Here is an 18,802-nt window from a genome sequence, read left to right as displayed (position 1 = left end):
ACAGGGAATAAACCACTTTAGTAACAACAGAACCTCAAGCAATGAATATGTGTTTTATTGGCAGCTTCTTCAAAAACAAGCCATTTTTTGTGTCTCTTTTTATATCACATTCCTCTTTCATATAGATCAGATCAGATTTTGTCTCCTTCAAAAGGGGACAAATGTTTGAGAGGAAATAAATATCATGGGACAGTAGTTGATAATAATATCTAAAATTTATTAACATTACCCCATGCCTTGTGCTAAGCAACACATATGCATTACCTGATTTATTCTTCTTCAAAACACTGTGAATTAGAGACACGCTATTATATCTCTATTGTAGATTTAAACATCTTATTCAGTAATTTAAGAGAAATAAGAATCATGTTGTTGTTGCTGCTAAAATGTTTAAAATCAAGAAAATATTAGAAATATATATATAATTTACACTTATAAACAAATATAATTATATATATATATATATATATATATATATATATACATATATAACCTATAATGTAGAGATTTTAATTTTAATAATTTCAAGTTGTATTATAGAAGAAAAATAGATAAAATTAAAACAATACTTTTTTTTTAGTTGTGGATGGACACAGTGCCTTTATTTTATTTATATATTTATTTTATGTGGTGCTAGAATCAAACCCAGTGCCTCACATATGCTAGACAAGTGCTCTACAACTGAGCTGCAACCACAGTCCACAAGAATACATTTTAAAATGAAGTTTGCATTTAAGTATTTGGGAGAAGAAGTGGATATATACTTTAATATCTCAGGTCTGCGTCTACAATTAAACTATAAAGATCATAGTTTTCATTTTGCCCCATGTAGCAGAAAAAGCTGATAAGAGAATAAGAAAACACATTCTTCCAGTATTTCAGACTTGGTTGTTAATGAGCCTAAGAAGGATGGTAAATTCTAAAGTCAAGAATTTTCATCCAAAAATGCTGAGATTTATCACAATGAGTGAGTACTTCTACAAATCTAATCTCAGGAATTAACAAATGACAAAAAGAATATCAGGTTCACAAAATAAGTTATCAGAATTTTTATTTATTTACTTATTTATTTATTATAGATTGACGCAATACCTTTATTTTATTTATTCATTTTTATGTGGTGCTGAGAATTGAATCTAGAACCTCACACATGCTAGGCAAGCACTCTACCATCAAGCCACATCCCCACACCAAGTTCTCAGAATTTGAAAGATGAGATTTTTGAATTCTTAAAGTCAACAAGGCTCTTTCCCAGTATGGCTTTTACTCTATGGGTCCTAATACTAAGATTATCTATAAAGCAGTTTTTTAATGTTTTAGTGAGTAAACTTACTAATAATTTTATCTGATACAGGTACAGAGTCAAACTCATTACATAAAAGATTTACAATCTATCATTAACATTTAATTAATCTCATCAAATTATCAAAAAGTATAGCTCTCCAAAGTTTATAAACTAGGATTAATATACATTGACAAAAATATTTTTGAAATATTCTTTTCCTTTAGGTAAACTTGTTTTAGAATAAGGTCTTTCATTTTAAAATGAAGAAGGGTAGACAATGGCATCATAGCATTGCACTCTATAAATAGCTCCCACAGTTCTATATGTTAATGACCTTTTCCTACACAATAAAAATATTCAGAATTTATTGTCTAACTGAGGCTGTTAGCGTTTAAGCTTTTATATTCTTTCCTCTGTAGCTACCTTTTTAGAAATCATAAATCTTCAAAGCATATGAAAATATTATCTGACACAATATTATCACTTGTTTATATTTCATAGCCTTCACCTAAGCTTTTATTTTCCTATATTCAACTGGTGTGCTACATTCGGTGGTCTCTATCAGCAATAGCACTTAAAATTTCCAGATTAACCAACATAACATTAAAGCAAACAGAGGAAGGTTACCTGGGGTCAAGAACTAGTGGGAACAAAGTATCAATAAATTGCAATTTATTTCAATACATTGTCCTGCTCCAAATAGCATCAGTGTTCTTCAACAGCTCTTTTTCTTTGCAACTCCTTAAGAATTTTTTTTTTTCACTTCTTAGAGAACAGCCCACTCTGTTTCCTTAAAACTACAATTGACATGACTCTGAATAGTGCAAACATGAATAATAGTATACACTGGTGTTTTTCCACTGTCACATGTAACTCCACTAGTTCAATTAAAAGAAAAAAAAAAAAAAAAGCTTATTTGCAGCATGCTCTCCTTTCCTGCAGATGAACAAAGGAATCCTCCTTCACTAATTCTGAAAGTCACTTGTCACAGTGGGGTTCTAAGGCCTAGTCAAATAATTGTCTTAGTGTATTACCTGCTGTGTTCAATATTGAGTGAAAATGGAAGCCAGGCCCCAACTCCAGCTTATTTCACAATTCTTCTGTTATTTAAATGATTTTAGTCAGTTTGGGGGAAGCCAGACCTTTATAAATTAACAGCAGGGAAATACCAAAGGTGTCAGATTGCATATTTATCATCTTTTTCGTGTAATACTTAAATATGTATTAAGAAGTGACTGACATAAATTAGGCAGATTTCAGAAGCCACAGGCCATGGCTTGTAGAGGACCCCCTTCTGCTTGACATTTCATCCTTGTCAAAGATCAAATTATTTTAATTTAGGCTGCAAATTATAAGGAATGAAGACTTCTTTGTGGGAATTCCCTGTGGTAATCTGACTTTTGTTGTTACTGCTGCTTGTCAGTGTGCAAAAGATATAATATGCATGCAAATAAGGTTAAAAAATATGTACTATCTAATTATCCAGCCAGTACATTCCACTTGAAGTCAGTGGGAGGCCTGACACACAGTATGTGTTTGATTCATTGAGGCCTGCAGGGTATTTACACAAGATTACTTTTAATTATGAAATTAATATCTGTTTATCTAGAATATATAGCGGTAAGTGAGTATACACATGAGCAGAATTCTTTAGTAAAAAGAAATCATCTTAATTTAATACATGAAAAGGAGGGAAAATCACTTATTTCTGAGGGGAAAAAAAAGTCATCATTTGGATATTGGTTTCACCCTCCTTGAAACAAATGGAATGAAAACTTGGCACTTTCTCTAGAATTTGTTTCTATCTCTGCCAACTAGGCTCAAAATGTTGCTTTATTTCACAGCTTTTATTTTTTGGTGAACAAGAAGCAGTTCTAGAGTCAGTGTGATGAAGTTAATGTAGAAGAGGGGATTGTGTTTTGTTGTCATTTTGGTGGAACATTACCTCTTGTAAGTCTAAAAGTTTTGATTGCTATGAGAAATGAGGAAGTTAGTAGCGATGATTATTATTTTTTATAAGACATGACAAATGAACTAATCCCACTGCAGATTTGCTTCAATTTATAAAATGCTTATTCCTAACAAAGTTTTTTTAAACAGAGTTATGTATGTATATCTTTACTCATATTGACTTGTATTTGAAAATGGGAGAATAATTTCTGGGATATATTTATATTAACTACCATTTTAGAAAACCTACAGCATATCAATTAATACATAGTCATTCAAAAATTAGACAATGGCCCTGTTATTCTCCACACATGTCCATCAGAGGAAATGATCAAAATGTTCAAAAAATTAAAAAGTGAACACTGAATACAGCAAAGAACTGTCCACACTTTTTATATTCAGCAGTGTTTTTTGTCACCAGGCTCAAAACAAAAACTCTGGCTAATTAATTGGGGTTTTTAGCAAGCCATTACCATAATAGAGTGGTTTGGAGTTTCCTTTTACTGCTGTTCTTGTCATTTCCCTTACTTGATCTTCCTGGCCCTCTATGTTCATTTGGACAACTGGGCTTCCAGTTGCCTTTGATGTCCTGCTTAGAACTTAATCTAGACCAAGATACCATTCTTGGTCACTCCAGAGTGGTTGAAAATTACTGCTTTGGACTTTACTTTCCCTTTTAAACACTTTATTCTTTTTTGTTGTTGTTATTGTTTGTTTTGTCTTGTTTTAAAGATGTAAGCCATGATTCAAGAATTCTATTTCTTTATTTTCCCCGAATATTACAATATGTTCTGAATAGGTGTCAGATGACAATCACTAAAATTTCTTCTTCAAATTTGACCATTCTTCCTACAATCAACCTCCTTGTAACATACTGGAAATTTGCATCTGGATACACATTTGTAGACACTAAACATGTTTCTCTCGGAAGTTTTCTAATGATTTAGTTTGATCATTTTTTAAGGATTATTAGTGATAATAGGTTAATGCTAGTTACTGATTTATATTTTATGTTGATATTTATGATAAACATTTAGGTATTCTTGAAAAGCTTATTTAGAAAAGGTACAATTGTGAATTTAAAAGCCCTTATTTAAAGATAAGGAAAAAAATCAAAGAAAGATAAATTATGTTCCAGTCTATGTTCCTTTTTTTCTTTTCCCAGTGTGATGGCGTACAGATTGATCTAATAAACATCTCTCTGGAAGGAATTGCTATTTTGAATATACCAAGCATGCATGGAGGATCCAACCTCTGGGGAGAGTCTAAGAAAAGAAGAAGCCATCGACGGATAGAGAAGAAAGGGTCTGACAAAAGGACCACACTCACAGATGCCAAAGAGTTGAAGTTTGCAAGTCAAGGTAAGGTTCCTAACTAACTGTCAAATTGCTTGTTAATGTGAATTCAAAGGCTACCTTTAAAGAGTTTTTCATTGCACTAAAATGTATATATTTATGCAGTAGTATTTTTCATGGTATCACATACACAAGTTTTACTAAATTACACAATGGGTTCTGAATATTTTCCTTCTTTGTTCTCATTCTTTGATTAGGGTTTTTCCCCACAAAAATTAAAATGTGTACTATATATGTAATGGATAGTAAAATAGGATAGGTTATTCATTAGCTCTTCTGGAATGTAATCATCTTGATCAGGATGTACGAATTTAACAAGGACCTAGTTTAGGCATTTCTAAGGTTGTATCCTAAGAGGATTTGTTCTTGTCTTTCTTCAGTCAGGCTGTGATACTGAACTGTCTTACATTAAACTGTTGTTCTAAGAACCATATATCAGGGAATGTTTCAATGTTCTACAATAAATTATGACTATCTGCTATTATTTTTCCATAGAGTTAGTAACAGGACACCTGGGAAACAAAGAGCAAATACTAATAAAATAGGATACAATGACTATGGGGAAGAATATTTCACAGTGGGATGTGACATCTAATTTTTCTTGGTAAATTTTATAAACAAAGTAATATCTTTGTTCATAAAATCTATAGGAATTTAAAAAATCAATAAAATGAATATATATGATTTTTCTTTTTACCTTCTACAGTTTACCTACTACCACTGATTGCCTTAGAAATAAGACCACATTGTCAAAGTAAAAAAATAAATAAAATTTGAAGGTAGTTGGTGGACTTGTGGTAGTAAATAGCTCTATGTTTTTTTGTTGTTGTTGTTGTTTGTTTGTTTGTTTTTTTGAGGGCGGGTAACTGGTAATTAATTTAGGTGTTTGCAATAGGCAATGACTTCTGTTATACAGAATTCAGTATCATGATGGGAGGGACAAGGATAGATGGAGAAAGAGTTGGGTATGCTCTAGAAGGAAAAGGTTATTAAGACCTGCCAATGACTAGAAGTTTTGATGCCTCTGAAATGTAGAAGTAATAGTGAATATCTATGGAATTCAGTATAAGCAAGATTTTAAAAAATCAATTAGAATAGTTTATACTCAGAATGCAATATAACTATATGAAAATATGGAGAAAATAGCACTTTAAAGGAGACATACCTAGAAAAATTGAGAGGCTTGCCCTATATGAATTAATAGTAAGTAGGACATAAATATGATTATTAGTTTTTAGAAGATATTGACATTAATATCATATTCATATTTAAATATCATCTTAAAGATTAGTAGAGTTTAAAAATATTTAAAATTTTCTGAAAATTAGAATTAGCCTAAGAAACATACTAAGACCAAATTATAAATTTTTCTTTTGAATTCCACAGATTGCACTATTATGTTCATATATATATATATATATATATATATATATATATATATATTCACTCTCTTTCTTTACAAATATTTTGTACTATGCACATATAAAATAATATATACAAAAATATTGTTGGTTTGTTTTTCCATTTGACCACTACATTACAATATTAGGCAGATCCTTTGCTTGTACACATTACAGATATGTGTCCAAATTGGTTCCCAGTGGCTCAGCTGCCTACATTCATCCACTGGAAGTTTCTAAGAAACAGGGCTGTACTCTATCCAAACAAACATCTCTATGGACATGTGTGTAAAGCCCTGCACAGAGCTGAGATTCTATTGACCTGGTCTCACTAACTCTGATATTTATATGATTTTTTTTTCAAGAATGTATGATTGAAATAAAGTCCAGACAAACCAGTTACAGCTATTATCATTGATTCTTACTGCCATAAATGTAGGAAAACCTCTCTATTCCATTTCTGCCTTTTTTTTTTCTAATGTGGAACTATTAGATCTAAGTTCTTATACACACTGAGAAAGAGGAAAGTGGGAACATCCTGGGTTTCTGAGTCAGGAATACATTTTTGTAAGTGTATAGTTTTTGAAGGTCATTTTATGACTCCTTAAAAATTTATCACAAGTCTCAACTAATTTTTTACTATATTTTGGAATGGAAACTTTCCACCCTAAACTTTAGAAAGTATTTCTGTGTGGTGGGGGAAGAAGCATATAACTAAATTCCCATGTGATAGAGATAAGTTATTTTATTTTTTAATAAGCAGATTGATATTAATAAAATGTGTACACTATATTTTAAATTTATTTAAATAAATTTCATAGACCAAAGGTGCAAGATTAAATTTGGTTCATCATATCCTCAATATCTTCAAGCTATGTGTGATCTGGGACTCCTGAACAGTTCACTAGCTTGCAATCTTTGAAGATATTCACATAAGATTATAACATTTTTAGTCACTAAATTTCTTTGTTGCAAATTATATTGTTGACTTAATTCAAGGTTGAATAAAATTATAAGTAACTCATTGCATTATATTATCATTTCATTGAAATATACTAAAGTATTTGGACTCAATTCTGAAACATATTTATACTCACATTCATCTAAATCAGTAGGGATTTTCTGTGTGTTTGTGTTTGTGTGTGTGTGTGTGTTTATAAGTATAGTAAGTGTATTATATAAAGATAGCATAGTCTTTAAGTAAATCTGTAAAGTAAGCCAAGTTGATTTTCAATGCTCCCAGCCTTAATATTTAATCTTTCCCATGTCTTTTAGTTGCTGAGTTCATCTTTACCTCCCCCTCTTCTAAATTAACCTCAGAAAGATGTCTAATAAATTTCTTCACATTAATGTATAAATGAGTGATTGCACATGGAGGTAGAGGTATTTGCATTAAAGAAATAAAGGCCTCTAGCTAAAACATTATTTTTCATACTGTGTTCCATTGAGTTACAACTGTAATTCTTCAGCAGCTCTATAAAAACTTGGGTCAAACATGGCCATATTTGAAACAAGAAAAAAGTAGTTAACAAAAAAATACCCTATGTTATATTCTATGAAAACACATTGCCATACTATTCTCAAATGATTAACTTCTGTTACCAGACAAAATCAGCTTTCTCTGGCTTTCCTCTTTCTCCTATGTAGTTAGAAAAAAGGAGTGGAATGAAGTGGGGGGGGGGGGGCGGGGAGAGAGAGAGAGAGAGAGAGAGAAATAGATGGATTGAAGGAGATAAAGAAAAATATACATGCCACACATATACATTTGTGTACACACACACATACACACACACATAAATAAATAACTGTGGCATTGATTGGAAAGTCTATAACTCTTCAGTGGTCATTTAAAAGAACATGCCTTTCCATATTTAATGAGAAAAATGCTACAAATGGACACATTACCACCATAGTGTATGTGAACCCAGTGGAACTAAAAGACCAGCAAATTCAGACACATTTTTTGGCACAAGAACAAAACAGCACATACCAACCAGCAGAAGTGAAAACAAGATTACAACACCAATATTTTAAATGAAAACAAAGATCCTTTTTAGTAGCATTTTTGCTCATAAAGAAATTGCATTAATTAACTAGCTCCAATAATAGGGTTATACTAAAGTATATCACAAGCATGCTTTAGTCAGAGAAAATTTGATTTAAACATATTCACAACTAGGCATGAAATTAAAAATTTTAGGTCTTTATGCAGAATAAAATAAATCCTACTAATGTAAACTTTAAAAGAATATGAACCAGGCAGAAGTAACATTATATAATAAATTTCTGTTAACTAAAGTGGAAAACTTTAGATTACAAAAGCCACCTTTGAAAACTTTGTATTACAAAAGCACCTTTGAAAACTACTTTTAAAATTCTTTAATTTTTTAATTTGTTCTTATTAATTATATATGATAATGTAATGTATTTTGACATGTTATACATATATGAAATATAACTTCTCATTCTAGTTATACATGATACAGAATTACATTGGTTGTGTAATCCTACATGCACATAGGAAAGTTATGTCCAAATCATTCTACTATCTCCTATTCCCATTCCACTTCCCTTCCCTTCATTCCCCTTTATCTAATCCAAAGTACTTCTTTTCTTCCCTACCCTGATCAACAAATATATGAAAACTGTTTTTTAACCAAAAGTGAGGACCTTTCAAGGAATGTGATCTATTTTAGTTCTAATTGATGTACCTTTGAATAGTCAAGTTAAACTCTTACACTTTCCAGTAATGGAATCAGAATGTGACCAAGTAAAATGCAAAAAGTTCATCTACTTAATTATATATCTGCATCAGGATAGTCCCAATACCATGCAACCAAAATAAAATGTAGAAATCTAAGAAAGGCAGGATGGCTGTAACACTGCAACTGACTTCATCAAAATAGTCCTATTATTCCCGTAAATCAACTAACTGAAAATGCTAACAACTTGAACCTCTGAAATGTATTTGTACAAATAAAATTTTGATTTTCTCTTTTATTTACTTGTTTTTAAAATATTCCTTCATTTGTTTAAACAAAAGTTGTTGACTGCTTTAAAAAGTTCGAAAATGACTGAGCAGAAGTAATTACATTCAAACCATAGAGTTTCAAGCATTTGCCAGAAGCTAAGGGAGGTGCTGCCAAGAGCAGCTGGACTTCCTGCTTGAAACTTCATTAAGTAGATGTCTGTCTACACTGCACATAGTATAGCTAGCCAGGTACTTGTCACAGGAAAGTTTATCTTAAAAACTGATTAACATATTATGTCATCCAGGAAATATTCAGTAATTTCATTCACATTTAACAACCCTATTTTTTTTTATTTGGTCAGAATTTATCAAAGCCCACCAAGCACTCATTCATGAAAACTGAGATGGTTTAGCAGGTACACAAATACTTTAATGTTTACTAGTTTCATATATACTTACTATTATAGTTGTCTTCTTTCTGTTAGCAATGCTGTTTTAAATTATTATTTATAATGGTAATTGCAATTTTTCATTTGACTTAAATTCATTTAACTGAAAATAGAGTAAAACAATTAAAATAAATAATAACATAGGAAGTAACTACATGTGGCAAAAATTATGAAGGTGGGACAAAACAGATTAAAGTTTAGAAAACTGAAACAGGCAACTTCTACCACCTTTTATCTTTGACATAGCTCCAAGCATGACTACTTAGTATAAAAACTATTTTTATTCTTTGTTGTCTTCTTGCATAAAATTTACTACGTATTGATTTCCCAAGAACAAGCTTTTCTAGATACTTTATACCAAACCTGCCTTTATCACACCTTACTTGATTTCTTGGAGCACTGTGTTTCCATAGAAGACTATATTCCTGTTTATTTTTTATCTATCTGATGAGATATCAGAGTATCTCTACATCAAATGGCTTTATCATTACAGTTTAAAAAAAAAATTCCAGAAATTAGGAAGACAAACAAACCAAAACAAATCAATCCAAACCAAATTGATCAAGGAGAATGAATTAGAGAATGACTGCAAAGTTTGACAAAATTTGAATTTCCTTTTATCTCTGAAGAGTAATACTATACGTAATTTCAATATCTTCATATTGAAAATGAGGGTGATCATCTCTGGAAGAGGTGAGATTAATCTATGTGTGTTGTACACTGTATTAACTGGATAATTTCACAAAAATCATTTAAATAGTAAAACTATTACTTGCAATACCTTGCAGAAGTTAGGTATATCAGAAAGTTTATGGTAATGGACATTTGTCGTCTATTATTACCAATTTTTCCAGATATTTCTATGGGTTATTTAGGGTAACTTAGAAGGCAGTGTTTTAAGTTGTCTAAATATAAATGCAATATTCATTTTAGAACTGTAGATTATGTATTTGGCATTCAAACCCCAGCAAGCATAACAATTTCCAAGCATTTAAATTCAGTGATTAAATCAATTAAATTTAGAAACAAGAAAAGAATTTCATGCAGCATTATTATACCTGGATGTTAAATTGTTGAAAAAAAGATCATGGTATTTGAGATGTTTCATTTCACAAAAATATGTGCATATTCTAATACCAAGATAATTGCATTAGTTGAAAATAAATAGATTCAAACATTTGCTACCTAGTAACCTTTAAGATAATTCCAAATGAGTTCCTAATCATATGCTTTTCAAATGCCTCTTTTGAAAATTTTCAGAAATGGACAATCAAATAATCAAATATATGCTTAATAAAGCTATCTCAGTATCAGAATTGCTGCTTGCAATTAAGATTACATGATATATCTGGGTGTCTTAATGTTCTGTAACTCATAATTCTTAATGTAAGTATGCCTTTAAAGTTTATAAATCAGTAACAAAAGTAAACTGTAACACAGAAGACAATTCTTTTACATAAAAATATAGGACCAGGTATAATCTTTGGTCTAGCTATGTGATAAAGCATATAATGTTATCAAGAAGCATTTTTGAAATTTCTACTTGTCATAGTACTGTAAAAACTTCACACAAAATGGTAACCTCTGGGAACTTTAAAAGCAGAAGCCAGAAATATGAATAAATTAATATTTAGGGACAACTGAAAATAGTGGAGGACAATTTTTAGAATACTCTTATGTTGCTTCTGAAGCTGTATAAAATAACTTTATGTTTTTAATGCCATTATTATTGTCCCTTTTTCTCTAATTTAACAGTCCAATTTTTAAAAATCATACATTAAATATGATTCTAAAACCAAAGTCTGACATCTGGTAGAATTCTAGATCTTCTTATGGTAGAATTAGTATGGCTGCAAAGTCATTTTGTATTGAAAATAATAGATAATTATTTAAATAGAAAAGTTCTGTTTTCTAAAACATAAATGAAATCACTGCCCTTTAGGTTTCACTCCTGAAAACAAAAATGGGTAAAATCTAAAAAGATAAGAATGGCTGAATAAATGAATCTGGAAAAATGTGCAAAAAATGTGCTTTGTATAACAGTTGCATTTTGAAAAGTATATGATTTATCAGTCAATCTAATAGGTGAAAGGGACCAAGGAAAGAGATTCATTTACTTAGGGCTTTTAATTAAACCCCACGCTGTTTAGCTTATATGGCATTGAAGGCAGACTACCTTCTTTGTTTTCAAAATGCTAAATGCTATCCTGAGCCATTGCACACTTCTAACAATTGATTTTATTGTAACTTCAGAGCAGGATGGAAAATACAAATGTTTTAACATGTCATTTTCTGTACATTTACATGTCTGATATTGGTGATAAAATTATCATCTTGTTTCTGTGACATTATATGTCCAGTCTTGTGTCTGTTGAAAATAATGGCAGGTTTTCTACCCAGGTTAAGGCTGAAAAGTAATTTTAAGTATACTTAGGTTGGTTACACAGTGGTGGAAATACAAAATAGATTTTCAAGTTAAATAAATATTGGTTCTCTACAGAAGTTTCATCCAGTTAAATAACATTGTAGAATAAATTTTCTAAATATAAAGCACTATAGTAACCCTGTCCTTTGAGGGTAATTATTTGAATATCAGGAGGTAGATGTCCCCAAGGGGACTTATAATGATTTTTTCTATTATCGAGAGACATGACAATAACTTAGGGAGTACTTTAAAATTATAAATGTGAAAGAACTCTTAAGAAGGCATGAAATTAACTACATTGTTTAAAACCTAAGTCATGGTCCTAATTTTTTCCAATCGCTATTAAATACCATGTTTTCTTTTCCATTAAGGTGGAAAAATTAACTACTATTACCTAGAAGAGAATTCACATTCAGTTATACCATATTGTGGTTTGACATCTCATTTAAAGGTTTGAAGTAATATCAGGGAAATTTTGAACTTTGAACTTCACCTTTTTTTATTTACAATTTTTTTGATAACCTTTATGGATATAATAAAATGGACACACTCTAGCACCTGGTCCTCCTGGCACAGTTATCTAACTACCAAAAGTGCTAGGGGTCTCAGTAAACAGCAAAGAAACCTGTTTTTAAAAGAATTAAATTCTGTCATTTACTTAATTATCTTTGAATAATTTGAGTTTGAGTTAACCAAAGTGACCAACTTCTGGAGTCCCTTGCCATGAATTTAGTTTCCATGAATATTGTCTTTTATTAGAGCTAATTAACATATGCATGGTACATTCTGGGATAGTATTCAGCCCAGTCCATATTTTTTTTTTTTTAGAAATTGATAGAAATTTGTATAAATTACAGTCCCTTTACATTAAGTGACAGTACTTCTATCTTAATAAAAACAGTTCCAATATTCTTCCCTTGATTAACTATGAGTTTATAATGTTAGGGCTTCTGTTTTTTTAACATTTGTTTTAGGTAGGGTCTATTGTCTGCAGTACAGTATCAGCTATTAATCAGGTTAGGCTAAATATTGAGGCCTGAATATTATAAGGTGCCAGTCATTTGAAATAAAACTAAAAGTCTCCATGGATAAACATGACTAATTTATTAAATAAGCCCTGGGGAGCTTTTTTGAGAAAGTTAAAATGCCTGATGAACATGGCACTGTTATCTAATTATTCTATAATATAGCACAAAATAACAATCTCATTTCATCCTTTTATTTACAAAGCTGTTCCCATTATCATTATATTTTACCTGTTCAAGTGCTAAAAGATTATTCCTAGTTGAGAGATTCATTAAAAGAGAATAATTATATTATATTTCACAGATTGGCAGAAAGAAAATGTATCTTTGAACAATTCCATTTCCCTGAACAGTTGTTCATTTCATAGTTGAAGACAGGTCTATTAAGTACTTTCTACCCTTTTTAAACATGTCAAAGCTAACCATTAATACTGAAATTAGTAATTTGGTTTTGATTTAATGAAAGAATTAGCTGCTATTTGTGAAACTCAGTTTCTATGAATGAAACACAAACATAACAATATTTTAAAAATATTTAATATCTAAAAGCACTAAAATTTTTCTCATGATTCATATTAATCTCCTCTGATAATCCTTAATATACTGATATTTTCCCCAATAAATGCTTCTTTACCCAAAACAATTACATGAAACATTTTATTGCTAAGTGTATAGCATTCAAGTTTTTAAAATATCTTTGTAGAACAATAGTAAAAGAGAGAAAATCAATGAGTATCAGTGAATTCTAATTCTAGATTTATTGCACCAAAGGATCATGGATTTTTTAGTAAGGTCTTAGTAATTTAAAGGAGAATGAGTACATTAAAATTCTCTTCAATAGAAAATAGATCTGAGACATATTTCACGTTCAAACATGTAGATGCTGTGTAATGTTATCCATGATCATATGCAAGTGGATACATACTTTGGTAAATAATTCAGGAAGAATAAAACAATATATTAATTAGTGATGGTCTGACCATACTTTTTGTACTTGATGGTAATGATTGCTTATAGTTTAGTCTTTTCTTCACATCATCTTGACCAGCTGACCAAGATGAAGCACCAGGATGTCTAGTGAGTCTAGTGAAAAGCAGGGAACCAATGCATTCATCTTCTACTTTATCCAACAGGAGGAAAGATGCTCTTTTGATTAAAAAAAAAAAAAAAAAAAAATATATATATATATATATATATATATATATATATATACATACATATACATATATATGTATGTATATATACACACACACATACACACACACACAGTTCTTCTATCTTAATAAAAACAGTTCTTCTATCTTAATAAAAACATATATATATATATATATATATATATATATATATATATACACTGACCCATGAGTAGTGCTATTTTGAATTACAGGTTTAATCTTAGGTTTTAATACATTTTTTAGTTAAGTGTTATTTTAGAATTATTCATTAATATGATGTCTTTTCTTTTGTTAATGAGGACTATTTTTTTTTTTTTTTTGGTAGTAGGGATTGGACCCAGGGTTGTTATGCCACTAAACCACTGAGTTACATTTCTAGCCCTTTTTATTTTTTTAGTTTAAGGCAGGGTATCATAAGTTGCCTGAACTAGCATTGAACTTACGATTCTCCTGCCTCCGCCTCCCTAATAGCTGGGATTTCAGGCATATGCCACTGCGTCTGGCTCAGTGGGTCTCATTACACACATAGGCCTTATAGTTTTGTTAAAATCAACTTTTTTATATTTCTATTTGGATTTTTTTGTTTTGATCTGTTTTGTTTTTCATTTCTGCTGTTTTGTTTTTGAATATTTTATATATGTTATCTTTGTAAACATTACTTTTCATCCAAATGTTCATTTAAAAATCAGCAATCAACAAGAAACTATAACAGGTGTTTTCATTCTTGAGGAAGCAAATGAATGTGATGTTTATGGCAGATATTGAAATTTAACATCCTTTGCAAGTCGAGAAACCATTCTGTTATCCAAACACTATAAAGAAATAAGAAATGAAATAAGTGAATTTGTTTATGCATAAAACTTGAATTAAACTAAGAAAAATGGACACACAAAACCTCTGTTGTTAGAATTTGTAAATAAATCTATTTACTAATGAGTACTCAGATAAAAAAATCTTGCAGAGATGTGTTGGACGTGTGTGTGTGTGTGTGTTTGAAATGAAGCACAGAATAACAGCACTTGAATGCATATTGTTTTGGAAGTCTCCTTCAGAGAACCAGGGAACCAATAGCAGTGATCCTTTAAGAATAATGTATTCATCAGATTTCATCGCTATTCCTTTTCTGTATAAAAAGGCCAATCCTATCATGATGCCTGCCATGCATTGAATAACCCCTCCTGGATTATCTCTTGTAGTACAGTTATACTTATCCATGGACCAGAAGATAGTAGCTTCTGAAGGTATGGGGAAACTCAGTGAAATTCTGTATTGACTTCTCATTCTTTTGTTGATTTGTTTTATGATTCCCCATGAGGTATGTGATAAAAAGTGGTTATCATTCCAGGGGCAAGAAAAAGGAGTAAACTACTATCACACCAAATGGTTTATGTTACCCAGAATTCTCTCTCACCCTATGATGCCTTCTGTCTACTTTCTTTTAAGTTAGTATCCCTTGATAGGGAAGAACTTTGACATGAACATTGAAGACAACTGAATTTTTTATAGATGAGCTTTAGTTTTTATTTTGCTGGAGTATAAGTTTATAGCTATAATCACATGGTAAAAAGAGGAAGAAATCTGTAATCTTGGGCCAATTATTAATTTGGCCACATTTGTTTCATAACCTCTGTAAATGGAGACAAGCATTTCTGATTTGTCTACCACAGAGGATTATCTGTACATCTCAATACATTTTAAATAATAATTTACTGTGGAAATGTAAGATGCTCTAATTATTGTTCATAAAATTTAAAATATGGGAAAGATTCTACTCTGTTATCATTGAAGCATTTGGGTCACATTTGTAAGAGGAGGCAGAGGACTAGGGGTCATTCTCCCACTATTGAATCAATAGTCCTTCTAGGAATTAATCCTGGCACCACTGAATGATTAAAAACAAATAGGATTAATATTTCAGTTTATGTGAAAATTTTCCTTTCCAGAAAAACTGTTTTATGATTAAAGTAGTGGAGTTCTCAAGTCTTAAAACATTTAAGGACTGTCCAATAAAGATTTAGGTCCTGACAGATTTCTGATCCACCTTGAATTACTTGATTTTTCTACAATCTTTTATGAAGAATGGAGCAATTCCTGTTAGAATATTTGTATCAATGAGAGTTTATTAGAATACAGTTGACTCTTTTCAGGTATTAGGGTGCTCAAAATATCTTAATTATGCATGTTATTTCTTTAAGTTTTCTCTACCCATGTATTGCCTTTGCCTCATAGAGAATCATGGAATACAGTATTTTCTTCCTTCATTTCCTTTGTTACTTGTCTAACATCTCTCACTTTCTTAAAATTGTGATGGCCCCGGTACTGAATCCCTAGAACCCACATAAGCAAATTACTGCCCCTACTGATCTTGCAGCCCAGGCCAAGTCACCTTAGCAACCAGTTTAGGTTGTCCCTGCTGCTCTTAAATTTCTAATGCCCTCTTGGAAATTCAATGTGTTGCTGGTGATGCACAGAGTTGTTTCCAAGAGCATTCTCAAAAGTAGGCTCTATGGAAAGTACAAACTGCCTAGCAAATTAATGACATTGTGAGGTGCTGCCTGCTGGGGTGAAAATAAATTGTAAGAAAAGACAGGGGACAGGTAATGGGCCCTAGCTATGCTGCAAAACTCTTTTCAAACTGGCACTGACTGTGCACCAATAGATGTGGCAATAACTGTCAACAAGATTTATGGTACTTTAATGTAGACTCAGTAAGAGAGGAAAGGTGTAATAGTAGTTCTATGGTTTTGTTTAAAGTTTAGCTCTTCCTGCTCCTGAAGCAATTCTTTTTAGGCAGCAGGGTCATGATCTCACTGCAGATTATTTGCAACTTTGAGGGATACTAAGACTTTGAATATGTATTCTATTGTTCTTGCATAAGCTGTTATTGTTTTGTTGATGGTGATGATATTGATGATTTTCCTTTTTTAATTAGAAAGCAGAAATTCCCACAGAGTTAGAATATGCATGTCTAGGTTCTTGTAAAATAGAGAAAGTATAATGATTGTTCATATTCTTTTGCTATTTGATGATATCAGTCACCTCAAATGTTATTGCCTGTTTTTCATGGACAACCTTGAGGTAATTATGTCTATAAGGCAATATAGCCCTTTACAGAATGACTCTCTTGTTTCCATTGTTGCTTGTGTCATGTCTTAAATCTGACTGTCACTCAGCAAAACTTAAATATGCATGTCTGGAATGTGCATAGAGTTCATTTTCCATAAATGACAATGAATGAACAGATTATGCTTTTAATAACATTTTTTTCTCAACTATGTTCTTGATTATCTGATAGTTTCTATCTTCATTGGGAATTATGTAGGATTGATGAAACCTAAAGATTAAATGAAATAGGACTTTGTTCTTGAATTGAGTAAACTGAATATCCTTGTGTTAAATCTGTTTTTTTTTTTCCTTAAGCCTAGTGGACGGGCTTTTTAACAAATCATTTTGCAGTTTGTCATATATATATATATATATATATATATATATATATATATATATATATATAATTTAGTTATTTATTTTAATTAGGTATATATGAAATCAGAATGAATTTTGATTCATTGTACACAATGAAACACAACTTTACATTTCTATGGTTGTACATGATGTAGGGTCTTTCCATATATGCAGTCATAGATGTTCATAGGGTAATGATGTCCATCTCATTCTACCATCTTTCCTGCCCCAATGCTCCCTCCCTACCCTTTCCCCAATCAAAGTTTCTCCATTTTTTGCAATTTGTCATGTATATTTAATGGACAGAAAACAGAGAACAATCATATTAAGACCATAAATGTCAATAAGTATGGAGGTTCTTCGCTTAATAGCTTAATATCTACCCAGCCCATCTGATTTGTGACTGGCTTCCATTTCACTCAACCCCACTCAAGTCCAAATGGCCTTTTTAATGCTCATGAAGTACACCAAACATTATACCATCTCAGAAACTGTATTGACATTCCCTCTGCCTAGAATATTCTTACCTCAGATTTTCGCATGACTTCTCTTTTACTTCCCTCAGGTCACTGAAAATAGGTTACTATTAAGTATACTCTCTTGAAAGAGGATTACTTTGACCTCCTGTCAAAAATACCTTCCTATCTCTACTTCCTCTCCCACTATGTGTTATACTTTCTAAAAGCCCAAACACTATAATGAACTATAACATGTGCAGAAAGGTGCATATATCATAGATGTACAATTGATGAATTTTGACAAAGTACATAGCCACTCTGTTGGATCAAAAACAGGACATGACCATGCCACAGAAGTCCCAATCACATGCTGTACTCAATATTCTGAATTTTTTCACATGGATAGGCTGCTCCAGTTTTTGAATTTTATGTAAACAATTATATATGTTGGGCTTCCTAATTTCATATTTTTATTATTAAATAATATGTTTAATGTGCATATACATATTTTTTCCAGTGCAGGGCTACTGTTAACTCTACTGCTATGAATTTTCATGTTGAACATTATACATTGCTTCTATGTATATACTGAGGAATGAAAATTGCTGGGTCATAGGGTGTGTGTATATTCAGTTTAGCAGGTACTTCTATAAGTGGTGGTAATAATTTATATTCCAACCATTTGTGAATGAGGGTTAGAGTTCAGTGTTGTGAAAGTGGTAAGACCATTAGGAAGTGGTGCCTAGAGGGACGTCTTTAGGTGACTGGGGAACTGTGATTAGAAGGGATGAAGATAGTTCTCATGGGAGCCATGCATTAGTTCTAATGATAGAAAGTTATTATAAAA

General features: G+C 31.2%; 1 protein-coding gene across 6 annotated transcripts in view; it reads left to right on the top strand.

The window, feature by feature from the left end:
* Dgkb (diacylglycerol kinase beta) overlaps positions 1–18,802 on the top strand; it is a 618,799-nt gene that overhangs the window by 446,920 nt on the left and 153,077 nt on the right. For all 6 annotated transcript variants that reach the window (XM_071607991.1, XM_027932698.3, XM_027932697.3 and 3 more), the window contains one exon: positions 4,401–4,596. In XM_071607991.1, coding sequence (XP_071464092.1) covers positions 4,401–4,596 — 196 coding nt within the window. The remainder of the gene's footprint in view (positions 1–4,400; positions 4,597–18,802) is intronic.

Source organism: Marmota flaviventris, chromosome 1 (genome assembly GCF_047511675.1).
Source record: "Marmota flaviventris isolate mMarFla1 chromosome 1, mMarFla1.hap1, whole genome shotgun sequence".
Classification (NCBI taxonomy): domain Eukaryota; kingdom Metazoa; phylum Chordata; class Mammalia; order Rodentia; family Sciuridae; genus Marmota; species Marmota flaviventris.
This window is presented reverse-complemented; position numbering and strand designations above follow the sequence as displayed.